General features: G+C 48.5%; 6 protein-coding genes across 6 annotated transcripts; 1 reads left to right on the top strand and 5 right to left on the bottom strand.

Annotated features, from left to right (window-relative positions):
• Positions 1-1,700: 1,700 nt before the first annotated feature.
• On the bottom strand, positions 1,701-3,493 carry K444DRAFT_100004 (uncharacterized protein). Its single transcript, XM_024870242.1, has 3 exons — positions 3,144-3,493; positions 2,915-3,021; positions 1,701-2,863 (listed from the first exon to the last, which is right to left on the bottom strand). The coding sequence occupies exons 1-3, from the start codon at positions 3,244-3,246 to the stop codon at positions 1,883-1,885; spliced, it is 1,191 nt and encodes a 396-aa protein (XP_024732084.1). The 5' UTR covers positions 3,247-3,493; the 3' UTR covers positions 1,701-1,882.
• Positions 3,494-3,740: 247 nt separating this feature from the next.
• K444DRAFT_645930 (ENOS interacting protein) lies at positions 3,741-4,937 on the bottom strand (the record flags this gene model as incomplete). The annotated part of the gene is made up of 3 exons (XM_024885149.1): positions 3,741-4,292; positions 4,339-4,874; positions 4,928-4,937. 3 exons carry the CDS (start codon positions 4,935-4,937, stop codon positions 3,741-3,743), a joined length of 1,098 nt encoding a protein of 365 aa, XP_024732083.1.
• A 465-nt stretch (positions 4,938-5,402) lies between these two features.
• Positions 5,403-6,714, top strand: K444DRAFT_634027 (uncharacterized protein; the record flags this gene model as incomplete). The annotated part of the gene is made up of 3 exons (XM_024883691.1): positions 5,403-5,683; positions 5,751-5,855; positions 5,913-6,714. The coding sequence occupies 3 exons, from the start codon at positions 5,403-5,405 to the stop codon at positions 6,712-6,714; spliced, it is 1,188 nt and encodes a 395-aa protein (XP_024732082.1).
• Positions 6,715-7,358: 644 nt separating this feature from the next.
• K444DRAFT_645928 (xenobiotic compound monooxygenase, DszA family) lies at positions 7,359-9,026 on the bottom strand (the record flags this gene model as incomplete). The annotated part of the gene is made up of 6 exons (XM_024885148.1): positions 7,359-7,387; positions 7,440-7,601; positions 7,654-8,334; positions 8,469-8,576; positions 8,628-8,912; positions 8,972-9,026. 6 exons carry the CDS (start codon positions 9,024-9,026, stop codon positions 7,359-7,361), a joined length of 1,320 nt encoding a protein of 439 aa, XP_024732081.1.
• A 365-nt stretch (positions 9,027-9,391) lies between these two features.
• Positions 9,392-13,294, bottom strand: K444DRAFT_100011 (uncharacterized protein). Its single transcript, XM_024870243.1, has 5 exons — positions 12,667-13,294; positions 12,471-12,614; positions 10,735-12,418; positions 10,416-10,684; positions 9,392-10,332 (listed from the first exon to the last, which is right to left on the bottom strand). Exons 1-5 carry the CDS (start codon positions 12,965-12,967, stop codon positions 9,644-9,646), a joined length of 3,087 nt encoding a protein of 1,028 aa, XP_024732080.1. The 5' UTR covers positions 12,968-13,294; the 3' UTR covers positions 9,392-9,643.
• Positions 13,295-13,873: 579 nt separating this feature from the next.
• On the bottom strand, positions 13,874-15,024 carry K444DRAFT_634024 (uncharacterized protein; the record flags this gene model as incomplete). The annotated part of the gene is made up of 2 exons (XM_024883690.1): positions 13,874-14,342; positions 14,390-15,024. The coding sequence occupies 2 exons, from the start codon at positions 15,022-15,024 to the stop codon at positions 13,874-13,876; spliced, it is 1,104 nt and encodes a 367-aa protein (XP_024732079.1).
• Between the last annotated feature and the right edge of the window lie 142 nt (positions 15,025-15,166).

Below are 15,166 nucleotides of genomic sequence, written 5' to 3'. Positions count from 1 at the left end.
CTGGCCCTCCTGGCATTCAATTTAGTGCCAAACCTCGTAATTGAATCCGTTAGTATACGGCTAGGAATTTGGCATCGGAGGGACTCCCCCTAGCCAGACACTCTTAACTGTTTCGGTAAGGTTTCACTGCTCAACTATGTTCTAATTTCGACATAGTCTGCGGCCTTTACCTCAACTCGCGTTCACAGTTCAGCCTTCCCCTTTTTATCGAAAAATGCTTCGTCGAGATTGTCTGCTACTGCATTTACTCAACTCTAGCAGCTACCACACAGTGGGGCAAGGACCTCGGTTCCTTTTTTTGCCCTGCCAAGCATTGGGGAAATGAATATCACCGTTTCTTGGTCTCTCATATTTTTCTTAATTTTAATTGCTGATAGGAAAAATTCCCAGTCAAAATCAGTTAAGTTAGTGCAGCTGTAAGAGCTGTTGCCATCACTCTGCGTACAACGAAACCCAGTTCCAGACAATGTCAGTGTAAAGAGGTTCTAGTACATTCATCAAGACCCGCTAATCAAATGTTCCCCGAAATGTTGTATATTCAATTCTCAGCCTTGAGCTAGAGATTTCCGAATGTACGAAATTTTGTGGGACATTTTGATATAGCAGGTGTACGCAAAGCTTGAGAGGTTGGTCTTACATCCTGTGACCGTTCCGTGGTCATTTCATTTTAGCAGTTTGACAAAGTGGAGGCATATGTCAGACTGAGCGCCGATCTGATCGTCCGGTACTTGGAGTAGTACCGATTGGCTTCCCCCAAGATCCAGATCTGGAGAACATGTGGAGTTTGCCCCACGATAACTTCGAACTTCTCCTGAGATGGAAATTGATATTCCTTTCTCTAAAGTCCAGACGATGATTTCCAGAGTGATCAAGGTCAGGGGAGATCCCACCTTGATGCTGATTTGGAATTCCTAAACCTCTTCAGAGTCTTCATCAACTCGTGAAACTAACAATAGAACGACCACGATGGACCCATCCCAAGCATGAAAACTTTTTTTGATTGTTTGGCGTTTCCGTCTTTGCTATCTCACAGAGTCACCGTTGTGTCCTCGAGTTATGTGTCGTGTTAGTAATTCCGTTGAGGGCTCTGCATACGCTTTGAAGAAGTCTGTTTTCTCTACTTGGACCCTCTTTCCATCATGTCCACCAATTTTCTTCCGCAAAGTCCCGAGCGAGTCCCTGGATCATATCTTCTGAGCACAACGTCACGGATAGTTTGATCCCATCCACGAAACTCAAGCGCACTCGGCGATCTCAATCAAGACCACAAAATTGGGTGTGTCATATTGCAATGCATGTGATGATTTTGTCACATGTCCTAATAAATACATGGGAGAAGCGTCAAGGAGCCTGTAATGTTAAGTGCAGGGTTGAACTATCCTCCAAATGCCTTGGTGTATTGTGGGCAAAGCCCTCCCTACGTGCGCTGCCACGCAAAAACTTGATAAGTGATCCTTCGCAGAAGAACGGACAAGCCAACTGTACACGATTTCCTCCGGAAGTGAGACGTCAAGTTTGATTCACTCTCTACAATCTCCCACCGAATCAACATTATTGACCAGGTCATGCCTTTGTTCCATTACAACTCAGCCATCTCTACGCAAGTCCTCTCCCGGCTAGGAAAGCAGCTTTTTCAAGTATGTGCACTTCAGAACTGGCATCAAGAACAAAATTTGTATCTCTTAGAAAGACAAGTCGCTAATATGGATATCACTAAGACCAGACCTCCACCCCAAACCCAATACGAATGGAAAACCCTTGACCCATGTGAGTACTCCGATCACGGCCCTACCAGCCGATTGACGACACACTCGATTCAGAAACATGAAGCTCGAGGGAAAAGAAATATCTACACAGGAAATGGAAGAGCCTGCTACGGACTCTACATGCGAAAGAAAGCCTTTAGCCCCGCCGGAGCCTCAGCTAACTTCTTTCCGTATTTCGGAGAATGCTTTGTAGAGACGCTGTTCCTAGTATTAGGCATCTGGACCACAATAGTCCCCGAAGAGCCTTGAGCGAGATACTTCTCATCCTGCGAGCGAGATGGCGTATTGGAATTTATGATATTCATATTTGCGAGCGGTTGGCGGTTTGTTGCTTTGCGCTGGCTCAGAGGCGATGGGTTTGTGGACTTTCTGCTGGTTCTCTTCCTCTTCCTCGGTGTGATGACCTCGGGACGATTCCTTCCGGACTGCGGGAGCGGCTGGGAAAGGTTGAGCATGGCATCGCACTTTCTTTTGGAGATGGTAGCCAGTTTATCTTTCGCATTGCTGTCGGCAGACTGGGCACTGTGTCGATTGTGAGGCCCCCTGGGACTCTGCCTCGGCTCGGCGCTGTCGGCGAGCCTTGGAAGCACAGCCAGGCTCTTCTCTGATGAGTCTGTTGAAAAGGCACTCGAGGAACCTGGATATCTTCTGTCCTGATGGTCCGCCATATTCTTCACTCCGATCAAGCTGTCAGTCTTTCGAGTGCCTGACCTCTCACTCTCCTCCGAAAATGTTGAATTATTCGAGGCAACAAACGAGTCTCGCTCGTACGTCTCATTCGATGCTGGTGGTTCATCGTCCCACGTACCCAACGCTTTCCCCTTTGGATTGACGACATTCGGTGCCGTTCTCGAACTGGGTGGCGCCCTTGGGACTCGGCTTCCCAACCACTTTTCGTACCTCGCTTCGATTTCCTCGAGATCAGGCTGCCATACAATATCGTTGCCCTTGAGCCACGCCCATCTCTGTGACGCATTGTAGTGTTGTCTCATCTCATGGCCCTTGAACTTCCCGAACCAGATGATTGTTGACATCGGGCTTCGCTTTTCATCAAGCTTTTCGAGGAAGCGATCGTGGATGACTTTGTAATCTTCGAACTATCCGCCTTCAGTCCACTTATCTCTCAGCAGGACGGTAGATTTGCATACGTCTTGTACCCTCGTGCGATTTGGCCCTTGGCGACGAATCTTCAATAACCCCCTCCGATAACCTTCGTCGAGCCTGTCGAGGCGTTCCGATTTGCGTTTCCCAAACCCTGTGTGACGAAAACGTCAGTCATTGCACGACTAGATTGTCACAGGTGAATGTGGGCATTTTCTTTGGAGCAAATGATGAGACCGTCAGGAATTGGAAAGAATTTCTCCCTTTGCCACCTACACATTTTCATGGCCCCGGGGTCATCATAGTCTCCATTTCGTCTCGCAAACGCATCTCTCGATTCTTGTTGCGAAGTAGTATTGTCCATTCCAATGGGTCTCATTCACGCTTGAAGAGAATGATGGGGATCCGGAAAATGAGAACGGCGCAGATAAATGTACATAACAAAAGCTCATGGAAAACACTCAAGCGATCGGAAACTTGACAATGGCAGCTTATGGAACGATAGCGACGCGTGGTAACCGCGACGAGAGGCCTGAGCGCAAGGCAGTCAAACGCGCCTCACGTGGGGGCGTGACAAAATCTCATTCTACTTGACTCGAGCGGGATCGTCACTTGACACAGGATGATGAAGGAAACTTCAGGCCTGTTTCCTAATTCCTATGCAATTATGCAAACCGTCACACAATTTGCTTGATAGGATTGTCTCAGTTGGCGTAGTGTAATGCCGAGAAACTCGCATCTGGACCAAGGAAAACTCAGGAGTCTGGATGGATTGAAAGGGACATTGTAGCCTTATGCCTGCTGCTATAGATCGCATCAGCGATTAAAGGCGGTAGTAACCTCTTCTTCGGTAGTACCGAAATGGAGATCGCCCTAGCACTGGAAGGCTGTCCCAGCCTTTTCAACCGTATTTGAACCTCCTCCAGCAAATCCAGTACCTTCACACTTGATCTCCACAAGCCCAGGTTTGATTTTCTCCTTTTCAGCCTTCTCCCCATTTGCTTGCCTCAGGCTCTCCTTTCTCTCTGTCAAGTCTGCCTCACACACATAGCAGTAGACCGCGTTTTGGTCTACATCAGGCGCATGAGGATCATGAACGCCTGTCGGTGTCATAAATTTTGACACGCAGCTTTTGCACAGAACATGGCCACAGGGTTTTGCGAGCATTGCTTTCGAGGTATTGCTCAACCCTTTCTTGCAGGAGGGGCAGATTCGCTGACTTGTACCTGTAATCGCGTCCTTCTCCTCCGTAAATGCGATCGCGATGAGGGTGTGCAGCGAATAATAATGCGGCTTGTCGGCTGGTGAAGCGGGACATATGGGTGATAGCTTTGCCTTCTTTGCAATCTTATGCAGCGTCATGTGGGTGTTTGATGAAGGCGTGATGGACGGAACCCAAAAGGAGGGCAAGGTGGTCTTGGAGGCCTGCACTGATTAGAACGGGAGCGCTTAAGCGTATCAGAATATATACCTTCTCGTCATCAATGGCTTTCCTTGCCTTGGTCCTCTCTTCTCGCGCAATTCGGAGAAGCTCATCTTCATCAAGCTCAAACTTCCTCTTCTCCCCTCGCTTTCCTCCAGCAACATCCTCTTCGACAAGTATCTTACCCCCTTCTCTTCCAACAACTGTCTTTGCGCTTGAAGACGAAGCTAACTTGGCTTCCAAGCCCATCTGGATCTTCTCGAACTCCTGGACGGCTCTCTCCTTGGCTTCTGAATCCTCCCTGGCTCTATCTTCTTCCGCCTCCTTTATTTCCTTTCCCCGAGTCTTTTCCAAGCGCTTGATCTCTTTCTTCTGAGCCAGAATGTTGCTCAAAGCACATTCTCGACAGAAGATGTCGCCATGGGAACAGGAGACAGGTGAGCGGGCTGGTAACAAGCACAACCGGCAAGACGCAAAAGGCAGGAAAGAATCTCTAGTTAGGCGGGCAGTAGTAGAGTTCCAGGCTGCCTTTGCCAGATCTCTCTCATGAGAAGTGAACACGGAGCGTGATGTGTTTCGCTTACCTGGGAGATGTCAGATTGTTCATTACAGAAGGAATAGGATATCAATAATTTACTGTGAGACATGGTGAAGAACAACAATTGTGCCTACTGTTGGCCAGAGTATTGCCACTGCCTAATGCACGGGAAAGATATTCAAGGTGAGCCGTCACGTGAGAAGTTTGGCGAGGAAAAATCGATTTCCACTTCTGCAAACTGTACAAATGATTGCAGGTGAGAGGACAGAGTGCACAAACGATTGGTAATCTCAATGAAAATAGCTATTGTGGAGGAGTTTCCATGGAGTTGGAGGAGGGGAAGCGTGGGAAGGTATGGCTGGGATGTCGTCCAAAAATCTCATTGCTGGAAAAACGCCAAGCCGGCGAGACGATTTTCCGGCCGCAGCCACCTTTTAAAGCAGCCGCTCCTCCATTGTCGCTATTTGGATAAACTTTATCTCTGCTTTCGCAGCCGACGCTCTCGTTTGTCTCTTTTATGGCTTCCTCCTCCCTTTTCATGCTCGACCTACGGTAACGCGCGAGGAGCGGCACAATGTCGAGTAATAGCAATCCTCCGCCCACAATGCCCAGCCTTCCATGGCGATGCAGTTCGTCCTTGATTATGGGCTTGACGGGCTCGATGTCGAGGGGCTTTCTTTACGGGCTGAACAGGATGGAAGTCGTTGGTTTGGATCGCTTCCTGGAGGCACTGGACAAGAGGGAGGATGTTGATGGAAGGGAGAGGGGGTTAATTACTGGTTTGTCTCCAAGTGATGCTTGGGACCGGGACCGCACTGACGGGATTAATTGCATAGTATCAAATCATGTCAGCGTGTACGTTCAGCCCTCCGCATACGAACATTGATATATTGAGTCCTTTGTTCATACGATATCTGTACAGGATGGATGATCCGTTGATCTGGGGTGTGCTTCCTTTCAGATATGCCTTCAATCCTACAAACCATAGATGGAGTTTGGGAAGTTACGATATTTGCTTTCAAAATAGGTTTGTAGGCACTCGTAGCCTCGTCCTGACTGTAAACTAATGTAACTCTCCCCGCAGATTTCTTAAAGCGTTCTTCACCTACGGCCAAGTCCTGCCTACGCACCGCAGCGCGTATTCTTCCCACGGTGGTCTTTTCCAACCAACAATGACCGAAGCGATCCGTCTTCTCTCCTCCCAACCATTCTCACAACTGCCCTTGAATCTCTCCCAGGGTGTCGAAGCATCTGACCCCTTCACAGCGGGCACACTCACATACAGCACCAACAATCTCGACTCCTTCCCATCTCCCTCCTTCTATCCTTCCCGAAAACATTCCTGGGTCCACATATTCCCTGAAGGACGGGTGCACCAACACCCCACAAAGTCCCTCCGTTACTTCAAATGGGGTATATCCCGCCTGATCTTGGAGTCTGAGCCACTTCCCGACGTGATCCCGATATTCATTGATGGAAACCAGGAAGTGATGCACGAATCGCGACAGTTCCCTCGGTTTATTCCTCGCACTGGGAAGGATATCAAGATCGCGTTTGGGGAGAAGGTAGATGGAGAGAAAGTGTTTGGGGAGTTGAGGGATCGATGGAAGAGGCTGGTGCAGATGCAGAAAGATGCTTTGAGGAAGAAAGGTGGGAAAACGGAGTGGGAAATGGGGGAGTTGACTGAGGGGTTGAAGTTTGGAAGTGAGGCTGTGGCGTTAAGGAAAGAGGTTACAATGAGAGTGAGGTTGGAGGTGTTGAAGGTTAGGAAGAGTTTGGGGTATGAAGATGAGGATCCGAAGCAAGGCTTGGTAGAGACTTGGGTTGAGGAGGGAGGAAAAGAGACCGGGAAGATGAAGGACGGGTCTTGGGTTGGGAATACGTGAACCTGATATCATTTTATTGAGACCGACAGGAGACGACTACTGTACGAATACCCAGAACGAAGACGACGATAGACAAGACGACGCGGGCTGGAATCACAGCTTATATAACCAGCCTCTCGCTGCTGCATCACCAATGACCCAGCTTTACCAATAATGGTCCCAGCAGGTGCGTTCCAGAACTGGTGGATTTTACTCAGACGATGGCAAAGCTGTCATCATCCATCCATCGCGTTCACAGATTTTTCTTCGAAATCCTCGAAATCACCATCTCATGGCTTCGCTCAACCTTTATATATATCCTTTAACCCAGCTCCCATCTCTATCAGACCTCTGTACTTATCTCTGCTTGATTTCGAAAAGAACTGATGGGCACCTCCACCTATTTTCAGTGCTTGCTTGCTAATTTACTTAAGTTTATTGATTAGGAATCCAGATTCTTGTGATACATACACTTTATGAGGCAACACAAATTGCTTCGACTCTCTTCATAACCGTCTCAAACTTCTCACTCACAGGGGCATTTTTAACCCGATGTATAATGATTGGTATCTCCCAGAGGCCATTGTAATGCTCGAGTGATCACTTACTGGCCACTGGTATTTTCCACCTGTATCCTTCCAGCGGATCATTCGAAACCTTTTCCTTCACGGGTTCCACCTTTCGCGAATGCCATCTGAGGCCTTCCAGTGGGTCTTCCTTCTTCTTATCCCACCGCAACTTCGCACCAGGATGGTCATCCGGTAATAGTGGATGTCCCGGCTTTCCTTGCATATTCTCCCTGAAAGTCCCTCCGGGAACTGCATAATCAGTCCAGTAAATACCCCTCTTCTGCAACTCAGGGACCAGCAACTCAACTACGTCTTCCCAACTACCCGGATTCGACATATCTGGCAATCATTAGTCGGATCTTGAGCAGAAATGAAAAGGCGAGGGACGCACAGGACATGTTAAACCCATCGCACTCCCCCTCAACAAACCACTTCTCAAACACATCCGCCACCTGCTCCGGGGTGCCCACGGGCATAGCACTTAGCCCCCCACTCGCCATCGCAATGCCCAGTTTCCTCGGCGTCCACCGTTCAATGTCACTCAAATACTTAAACGTCTCCACCAAACTATGGATCCCAACCTCGTACTTCTTCCCCTCGAAGTCGAACTCTTCATCCAGCGGATACTTCGCCAGATCCACGCCGGTGAAGCCGCCGAAGCGGGCGAGCCCGCCTTGCCAGGAGGTGTTCTCGAGGCCTTTCTTGAGCTTGGCTTGGGCTTCTTCTTCTGTTCTTCCAATGATGGGCAGGATTGCCGTGAAGACTTTGATGGATTGGGGATCTCGGCCATTGGCTTTTGCTTCTGTACGTAACTTGTCTACGAATGAGCGGAGGCGTTCAATAGTAGGGTGGCTTGTGAAGACGGCTTCTGCATTCTTAGCTGAGAATTTGATTCCTGCGGGTGAGGAACCGGCTTGGAAGAGCACTGGTGTCCGTTGGGGTGAAGGGTGAAGTTGGCCGTAGCCTGAGAACTTTTGGTATTTGCCGTTGAACTCGATTCGGTGGACTTTGCTGGGGTCATAGGCCATTTCTGGCTCGGCTTGCCAGAGTTGAGCACCGTCTTCCCAGGATTCTTCCCAGAGTCTGGGGGCGAATCAGTATATTTGGTTAGGAGACTTGGGATTTTGAGGACTCAGCTGTAGCATAGCTCCATGTATTCTTCTGCTGCTGCGTAGCGTTCATCATGGGGAACTACGGTGTCATGACCAAATGCTTTTGCAGCCGGTTTGCTGTAACTCGTGACAATGTTCCAGCCAATTCGCCCTTCAGTAACATGATCCATAGTGGACCACATTCTGGTCAACATGTAGGCGGCTACATAGACTATCAACTATATTCCATCACGGATTTTCGAATGAAACGTACGAATATACGACGTTGACCCCGTGATTCCGAAACACAGATTTTTCGTCACTGCAGCCATGGCCGACACTAAGATGGTAGGATCCATTCTCCCAATCTGAGAACCCCCTCTATAGGAAGCATCTCCATTACCTCCATAAACCTCATGAGGGCTGTACACATCTGCAAAGAAAAGGGAGGAGATTTTCCCCTTTTCTGCTATTTTCGCGAGCCAGGTGTAATAGCCAAGACGGTCCTTTCCTCTCGAGTTGTCGTTTGGGTCCCTTTGATGCTTGTCAGTTTCGCAGCCTGTATGAGAGCTTTGAGATGATAAATTTACTTCCAATGTCCAATGGCAACGTGACTACCTGTGCAAGCTGTATCGAAGAAGTTCAGTTGCATCTGTTTCCGTGGAGCCGCCATGATGGGAACTCAGCGGGAGAGTTCAAGGAAGATGGAAATTTGATTGCGGAAACGAAGAATTCGAATAACGAAAACTTGAGGATTGAGGATTGGAAACGGAACTCAAGAATATAACGATACGACTTCGTTATGATTGGGGTCTTAGAATGGGGGTGTTCGGTTCTGTCTGCCGAAGCTGGCGGAGATAACGAGCAAGATCCCGATGCGGAATTGGCCACCGACTTAACTTCAAAATTTCTTGGCCCTTTCTTAACTTTTGGGAATCTGGATAAAATTATTCTTTTGTTAGACGCATTGTGTTGAATCCTTAGCCAATGGAATGTTGACCACTGGGAGGAGTTCTTGAGGACGTGTTATGTTGGAACTTCCGTCATGAACTGTCGGCAGGTGACGAGCATTTGGTTTAGACTAACCCCTTGATGCGTGTATGTCCAGAGTGCGGTGAATTCTTGAAGTCCTTTGTATTTGCAATTTTTGCGGACAGGAAATATGTGAAAGAAAAACTCTTCGCAATGATCCAAGGAGAAGGAGAGATCAGAGAAAAGGAGTTGAGACTCGACCAGCTGCAAAGTCACATCAATGATTTGTAATCCTCTCGATTTCAACCACATGCGCTATTATATTCTTATCTTAGCATTGGCTCCAATTTGCCAGTTAGGGTCTTGTAGAAGATCCAAATCCATTTTGTCGTGGCTGTCGAGCCACTGTTCGTAGGAGTAGTGCATTTCGTCCAGCTCTAATTGCAGCAAAAGCGTGTCCTGATTTGGAGCCTCAAAGCCGAGAAGGGTGTCGAGAATAGGATTTGCTGTACTAATGACAGTGCCGTTACCTAGAATCTCCGATTCATCGAGGGGAGATTCCGCAGGGCAAGTGTCGTTAATTTGATCCAATCTGTGAACAGTTGCTGGTTGCGGAGACTGTGGGAAAGTGCAGCTTTCATCTTGGTGACCACTGGTGGAGTTGCCATTGAACTGGCATCCGGTGGCTGAGTCGTCCCTACATTTATCTTCTCCAATATTATCATAATCGTTTTCAGGGGGGGATGTGAGTGGCACGATCTCGGCAGCGAGGTTGTGAACAGCATGGTAATTGTCGAATGCTTCCTTTTGGGCCGTGTCGAGGAGGGTCAAGATTTGGGATCTCAGGTGGTCTCCGACGCATCGGATCTCATTATCGACCGCAGCTTCTAAAGCCCTTCTGAAGCACTGTGGAAGTTCATTGCGAAGATATTCCTCATATCTCGCCAATTCTTCGGAAGCACCGGCGTGGGGTTTATCGTCGTGTTGGTCACGGATTGGTTCGAAATCTTGACACACTCCAGATTAGACACTTTGTTCTAAAACCATGACAAGTTGACCAGCCATAGCATGCAAAAGAGAAAATACTCACATGGACTGGGTGCGATTTCGTTTGGGAAAATCAGCTGATACATCTGTTGCCACCTCTTCGCTTCAGTCTGACCTGGATATGCCTTCTTTCTGCTCTGCAGCTGTTCCTTCAATCTAACAGTGATTCCGTATATTGGCTGAAACGGATCCGGTGGCCTGACTTCGCATCCTTGCAAAGCAATGATGTGATTGTCGAGTTGTTCTTGAGATTCAAATAGCTCTTTGCAGCGTTGACATTGATGGACTCGATGGTGTCTGTAGAGATGACCCCTTTGGTAACATTAGCCTAAGCTCCTAGGCGATATGCGGAGGAAGCTTACTTAACACGGGCAACCGTCCGCTGGGGAGTTAGGGCGCAGGTAGGCCAGTCACGAAAGTTGAACTTTCTGGGATCATGTTTCCGGTATGGGCAGGCAAATTGTGCTAACTCTTCGAAAGACGTAGTTGATGTTGAAGGCACCTTTGGCCTCTTGGGTCTTCCATCACCATCCTCTTCTGGGAAGTCTTCCCTTTCACCCTCCCCGGTCCGCTTTCCAGAACTCATGTTGGATGAGCTTGCCCGTGGAGTATAGAAATCTGACTTATTAGATGTCGATGACGCGCTGGAAGAGCCGGCATGCACACGAAAGTTCCCAATCATGTTCTGGTTAGCAATCATCCAGAATTGGTCCATGAAGGCGTCCAGCAGCTCACCCCGAATTCGTTCCAGTATTAAGCTCAAATCATCCGGTCCTTCGCAAGTGTCTCCCTCTGAAGGAGTGTAAGCCCAATTGGAAACGGAACCTGACCCAGTAATATAAGATTCAATATCTTCGTCGCCTTCGTCTTCACCCTCGCTCTCAGTGTCTTCTTGTGTGCTGAACTCTGCAGTTTTGGCTCCGATTCGCGCAGGATATGTGTCCGAAGGCGTTTCAATTTCCTGACTTTGGTCGTCCAGAGCGGGGAAGGGAACAACTAGAAGATTATTCAACGAACAATCAGCGTCCTGAGTGACATATGGATATCTCCAGGTCTCTTTGGATGCTAGGCGGCTAGGAATGAACAATCTGGAACTGGCTGGGACTTCTGATGGTTCAGGCTGGCGGGGTTCAGTTATCGAACCCTCCTGAATCCTGAACTCGAAGCTAGAGATTGGTTGCATCCCGCCAACGGCAGTTCTTCTTGTCGAGTCTTCCATTTCGGTCGTCCTAGCCGCTGCGTCATGATTCGAAGATACGTGAACGGCACTCGCAGTACTGTTAGATTGGCATGTGATCTCAGACGATATCCTAAATCCACGTATTCCAGAGTAGTATGCGGTTTCCTCACTCGGTTGAGTTTCCTGGCACCCCAAAGAGATAGGAAGCATGAACAAATTTGAGCTACCGGTATCATCTTCACCAGTGCCCATTCGATCATGAGTGAGAAAAATCTCATCATGGGAAGGGTGAATGATCACATGAATGGTCGCATTGGATGATAGTGGCTGGGTAAATTTCTCGGTGCTGAGGCGTTGATGAACAGCCATCATTGTATGGTAGTGAGGCCGTCCGAAAACGAGAACATTTACTCTTATGTCAATTGGATTCAATACCCAATCTATAGGGATTACAGCCCCAACCTCATCAAGCGATTCAAGCCTAAAGCGTTCGTCTGTTGCATCAATTCTGTGTGGAAGGTATTCTTCCGCGGAGAGGCCGTCGGAGAGTGCTTCGTGGGAAATCCCTTGTGCCACTGCCCACGAACTCGAGATGGCTTTGAAATAGTGGAGTAAAGGTTGGAATAATTGGACGTAATTGGAGCGCTGTAAGTGCAACTCGTTCCTCGTGTTAAGCGGTGGTCTCGACATCAAATCCAGCAACTGTTTGCCGAAAATTATTGTTTCCTTGGCAGAATCTTCGAAAATCCATGGTTTGCTTGCGTTCTGGATTAGTGTGTCGAGACCCAGGAGTCGAGCTTTTTCAGCTTGGAATTCAGCTTCATTCGTTGAACAGAGAACGGATTTGAGATCACGGCTGGTGATGGCTTTTCCAACATTAGTCAAAGCCAGAAAAATCGGCAAATTAGGTAAGTTCACCTGTCATTTCACTAGGAGTAAAAGCTGCAATACTTTCCGAAAAGCTTGGCTCTGGATCAAGGTGTTGGAAGGCTTTGAGCAGACACAGGAGACCAGCATCACCCGTTGACCCGAGAACGGATTCGAAATCACGGCTAGTAATAGCTTTTCCAACATTAGTCAAAGCCAGAAAAATCGGCAAATTGGGTAAGTTCACCTGGCCATTCACTAGGAGTAAAAGTTGCAATACTTTTCGAAAAGCTTCGCTCTGGACGAGGGAGTTGGAGGGCGTTGAACCGCGCCGGGAGTTCCACAGATAAACATAATTTCGCACTTTTAGGTTCTCCGACGAGATTCAAACCGAAAAGAAAGCGAGAAAGGCAAACATCAAGATCAGCCTTTGCTTTACGTTTCCGTCCGGGAAAACTAAATCCGTTAGATCCCTTTTGACCTCTTCGCTTGGAGCTCCCTTTGGAAGAAGGAACTATCGTCCAATCCAATGGATCTAATGGATCCATGGCAGATGGCTATCGAGCGTCGGTCGCTAAGTGCTTCAGGTTACTTCCTAATTAGTGAGAATCCATCATCTCGTGGAGCATAAGCGGATGGAGTCAGGAGGTTGGAGTTCCTGAGGAGAAGGAGGGGAGAATGAAAAATCGTCGTAGGGCGTGAAGACGTGATAAGGCTCAGGTGTGGCTGAAGAAACGCACATTTGCGCATAACTTGTTTTGGCCTTTGACTCGCTGAAGCATTGCATCGCACGTGATAACCGTCGAACTCGTTGAATACGAGCTGAGATCGTTGCTCCATATGGCGCCAAAGAAAAGTTGCATTGCCGCTGATAAGTTTGAACTGCTGAAGTCCTGAGAGGAAAGTCGAGGGAATGGCGAAGTATATATTGTGGGGCTGGTCCCCGTATATTTGTGGATTCATGTCACCACCGATTCGTGACATATCACAAGTAGACTTCGACTCTGATTTGCTGAGATCCTAGAGAGATATCCTAATATACTACAAGGTAAGTGTTTCATGGAACCGACAGAGAATCCAATCTGATCTGTGCATTTCGGACGCAAGGTTGCCAAGCGGAAGCAATGCCCACTGTGAGCTACAAGGCAAAGGAGGGGAACATCAATACCTCAATAACACCTTTAAGGTGCGTAACCAAGCCAAATGTGTTTCCAAGACCCTCAAACTCCAATGCTTGATGCTGAGAACCCCAACTCCAGAACAAAATGTAACCCAAAGCAAGTAAATAGCTTTATTTATGCTGCTCCAAGCGTAGCGGAGCGCATGATGCGAGGTGATTTCCGGACCAAGAAGGAACACGGAGCAAGGGCTGCCAAGGCGATTGCTGATTTCGAAAGGGCGTTTGGGGGACTGTCGGAATAACTTGATGCATGCACTTGTACTCCTCCAAAATCTCAATATGCTCGCACCATGCTGGCAGCAGCAGGGAGTGGCCTGAAACTACTTTCCCCTGTCGCCTCAGTGTTAATGACAAGCTTGACCTCCATATCCGCATCCAAGAACCCATCCCAGACTGTAAACTGATCTCTCGTAACAATTAGCTCAAACTCCTGCAGTCCCTTGACTTTCCGGAGATTCTGCTTCAGTGAGAGAGCTGCTGTGGAATCTGGTAAGATGCAGAGCGTTTTGATGAATACTCTGAACTGTTGGAGGCATTTCATTTGCGAGATGGTGTTCCATGTGTCCACGCGCATTTTTGGGGTTGAGGCGATGAAGAATGGATTGGGCTCCCAGTCGATGGAGAGCAGGCGGATGGAGTCGAAACGATTTGGCAGGACATGCTGTCTGAAATCGAGAATGTCCGTGAGGCCTGGGAAGTGAAAGTGAGTTTTGGCGTAGAGGAATGAGATTGTTTCCGTGTATCTGTTGCCAATTAGTAGCAAGTCGAGTTCTGGGTTTCATCAACTTACGTTTGTCGGCACGTGCACAGGAGCGACAGCGACCCAATGTCGCTATCTTTTTTGGTGGACAGTATCTTGGAACGATCAAAGTACCGCTGCATAGTACGATCTCCACTAATCAAAACTCCATTCTCGTCCACGGTCATTGCTTTGAAGGGCAGAGATTTCGAGCAGGGGTCGATCCAAGTACACGGCTGGCCATCGACTTGCCTCCTACATCGCCAATGGCCCATCCGCTTTGACTTCTTATATACATGGACCACATTCCTCTCTCCAGCAACCACAAGCTCAAGAATGAGGCTTCTCACTTCGTACGGTAATTTCGTACAAAGCTCCGAACTAGTTTGCTGGACTGTTTGCTGCTGGAAGTTCCAGGGGGCATCTCCACTACCTTTCTCCGGCAGGGGTAACGTGAGAGCTCGCCGTCTAAGTCCAAGGTGCCCGCCTTTGGTGTTCTTGCGTTTTAACACATTGTACCTTTGCATTTTGTACCGCGAGTGCTGGTGCGTCAAGCGGCTCCGAGTACTTTCCCAAAGAGATGAGCCCACGTGAGAGAGACGTGATAAGTTGGAGGAGAGTTGATGAACAGTGTCATAGGCTGACATTGGGCGGATGGAGGAGCCATCTCCAGAGTCACGCGCCATTGTGAGGCCCAAAGCTACTTTGGGCTGGGGATAGGGTTCGGAAGGCCAAGGGTTTGCGCAGGGGTTCCGCAGTGGAGACGACGTTAAAAAGCTTATTGAAGGCGAAGCATAGCACCATAGACGTCGCTCCGAGCTGTTGGCT

Source organism: Hyaloscypha bicolor (assembly GCF_002865645.1).
Source record: "Hyaloscypha bicolor E unplaced genomic scaffold K444scaffold_126, whole genome shotgun sequence".
Taxonomy (NCBI): domain Eukaryota; kingdom Fungi; phylum Ascomycota; class Leotiomycetes; order Helotiales; family Hyaloscyphaceae; genus Hyaloscypha; species Hyaloscypha bicolor.
This window is presented reverse-complemented; position numbering and strand designations above follow the sequence as displayed.

What these genes read in the sequence shown, in the direction of transcription:
- K444DRAFT_100004 (XM_024870242.1), bottom strand. Translation starts at nt 3,246, where the DNA reads ATGAGACCCATTGGAATGGACAATACTACTTCGCAACAAGAATCGAGA. An exon ending in CCCCGGGGCCATGAAAATGT is followed by an intron (nt 3,022 to 3,143) that starts GTAGGTGGCAAA and finishes TTCGTCACACAG; the next exon opens with GGTTTGGGAAACGCAAATCG. An exon ending in ATCGCACGAGGGTACAAGAC is followed by an intron (nt 2,864 to 2,914) that starts GTATGCAAATCT and finishes GAAGGCGGATAG; the next exon opens with TTCGAAGATTACAAAGTCAT.
- K444DRAFT_100011 (XM_024870243.1), bottom strand. Translation starts at nt 12,967, where the DNA reads ATGGATCCATTAGATCCATTGGATTGGACGATAGTTCCTTCTTCCAAA. An exon ending in CGGACGGTTGCCCGTGTTAA is followed by an intron (nt 10,685 to 10,734) that starts GTAAGCTTCCTC and finishes ATGTTACCAAAG; the next exon opens with GGGTCATCTCTACAGACACC. An exon ending in CGAAATCGCACCCAGTCCAT is followed by an intron (nt 10,333 to 10,415) that starts GTGAGTATTTTC and finishes GAGTGTGTCAAG; the next exon opens with ATTTCGAACCAATCCGTGAC.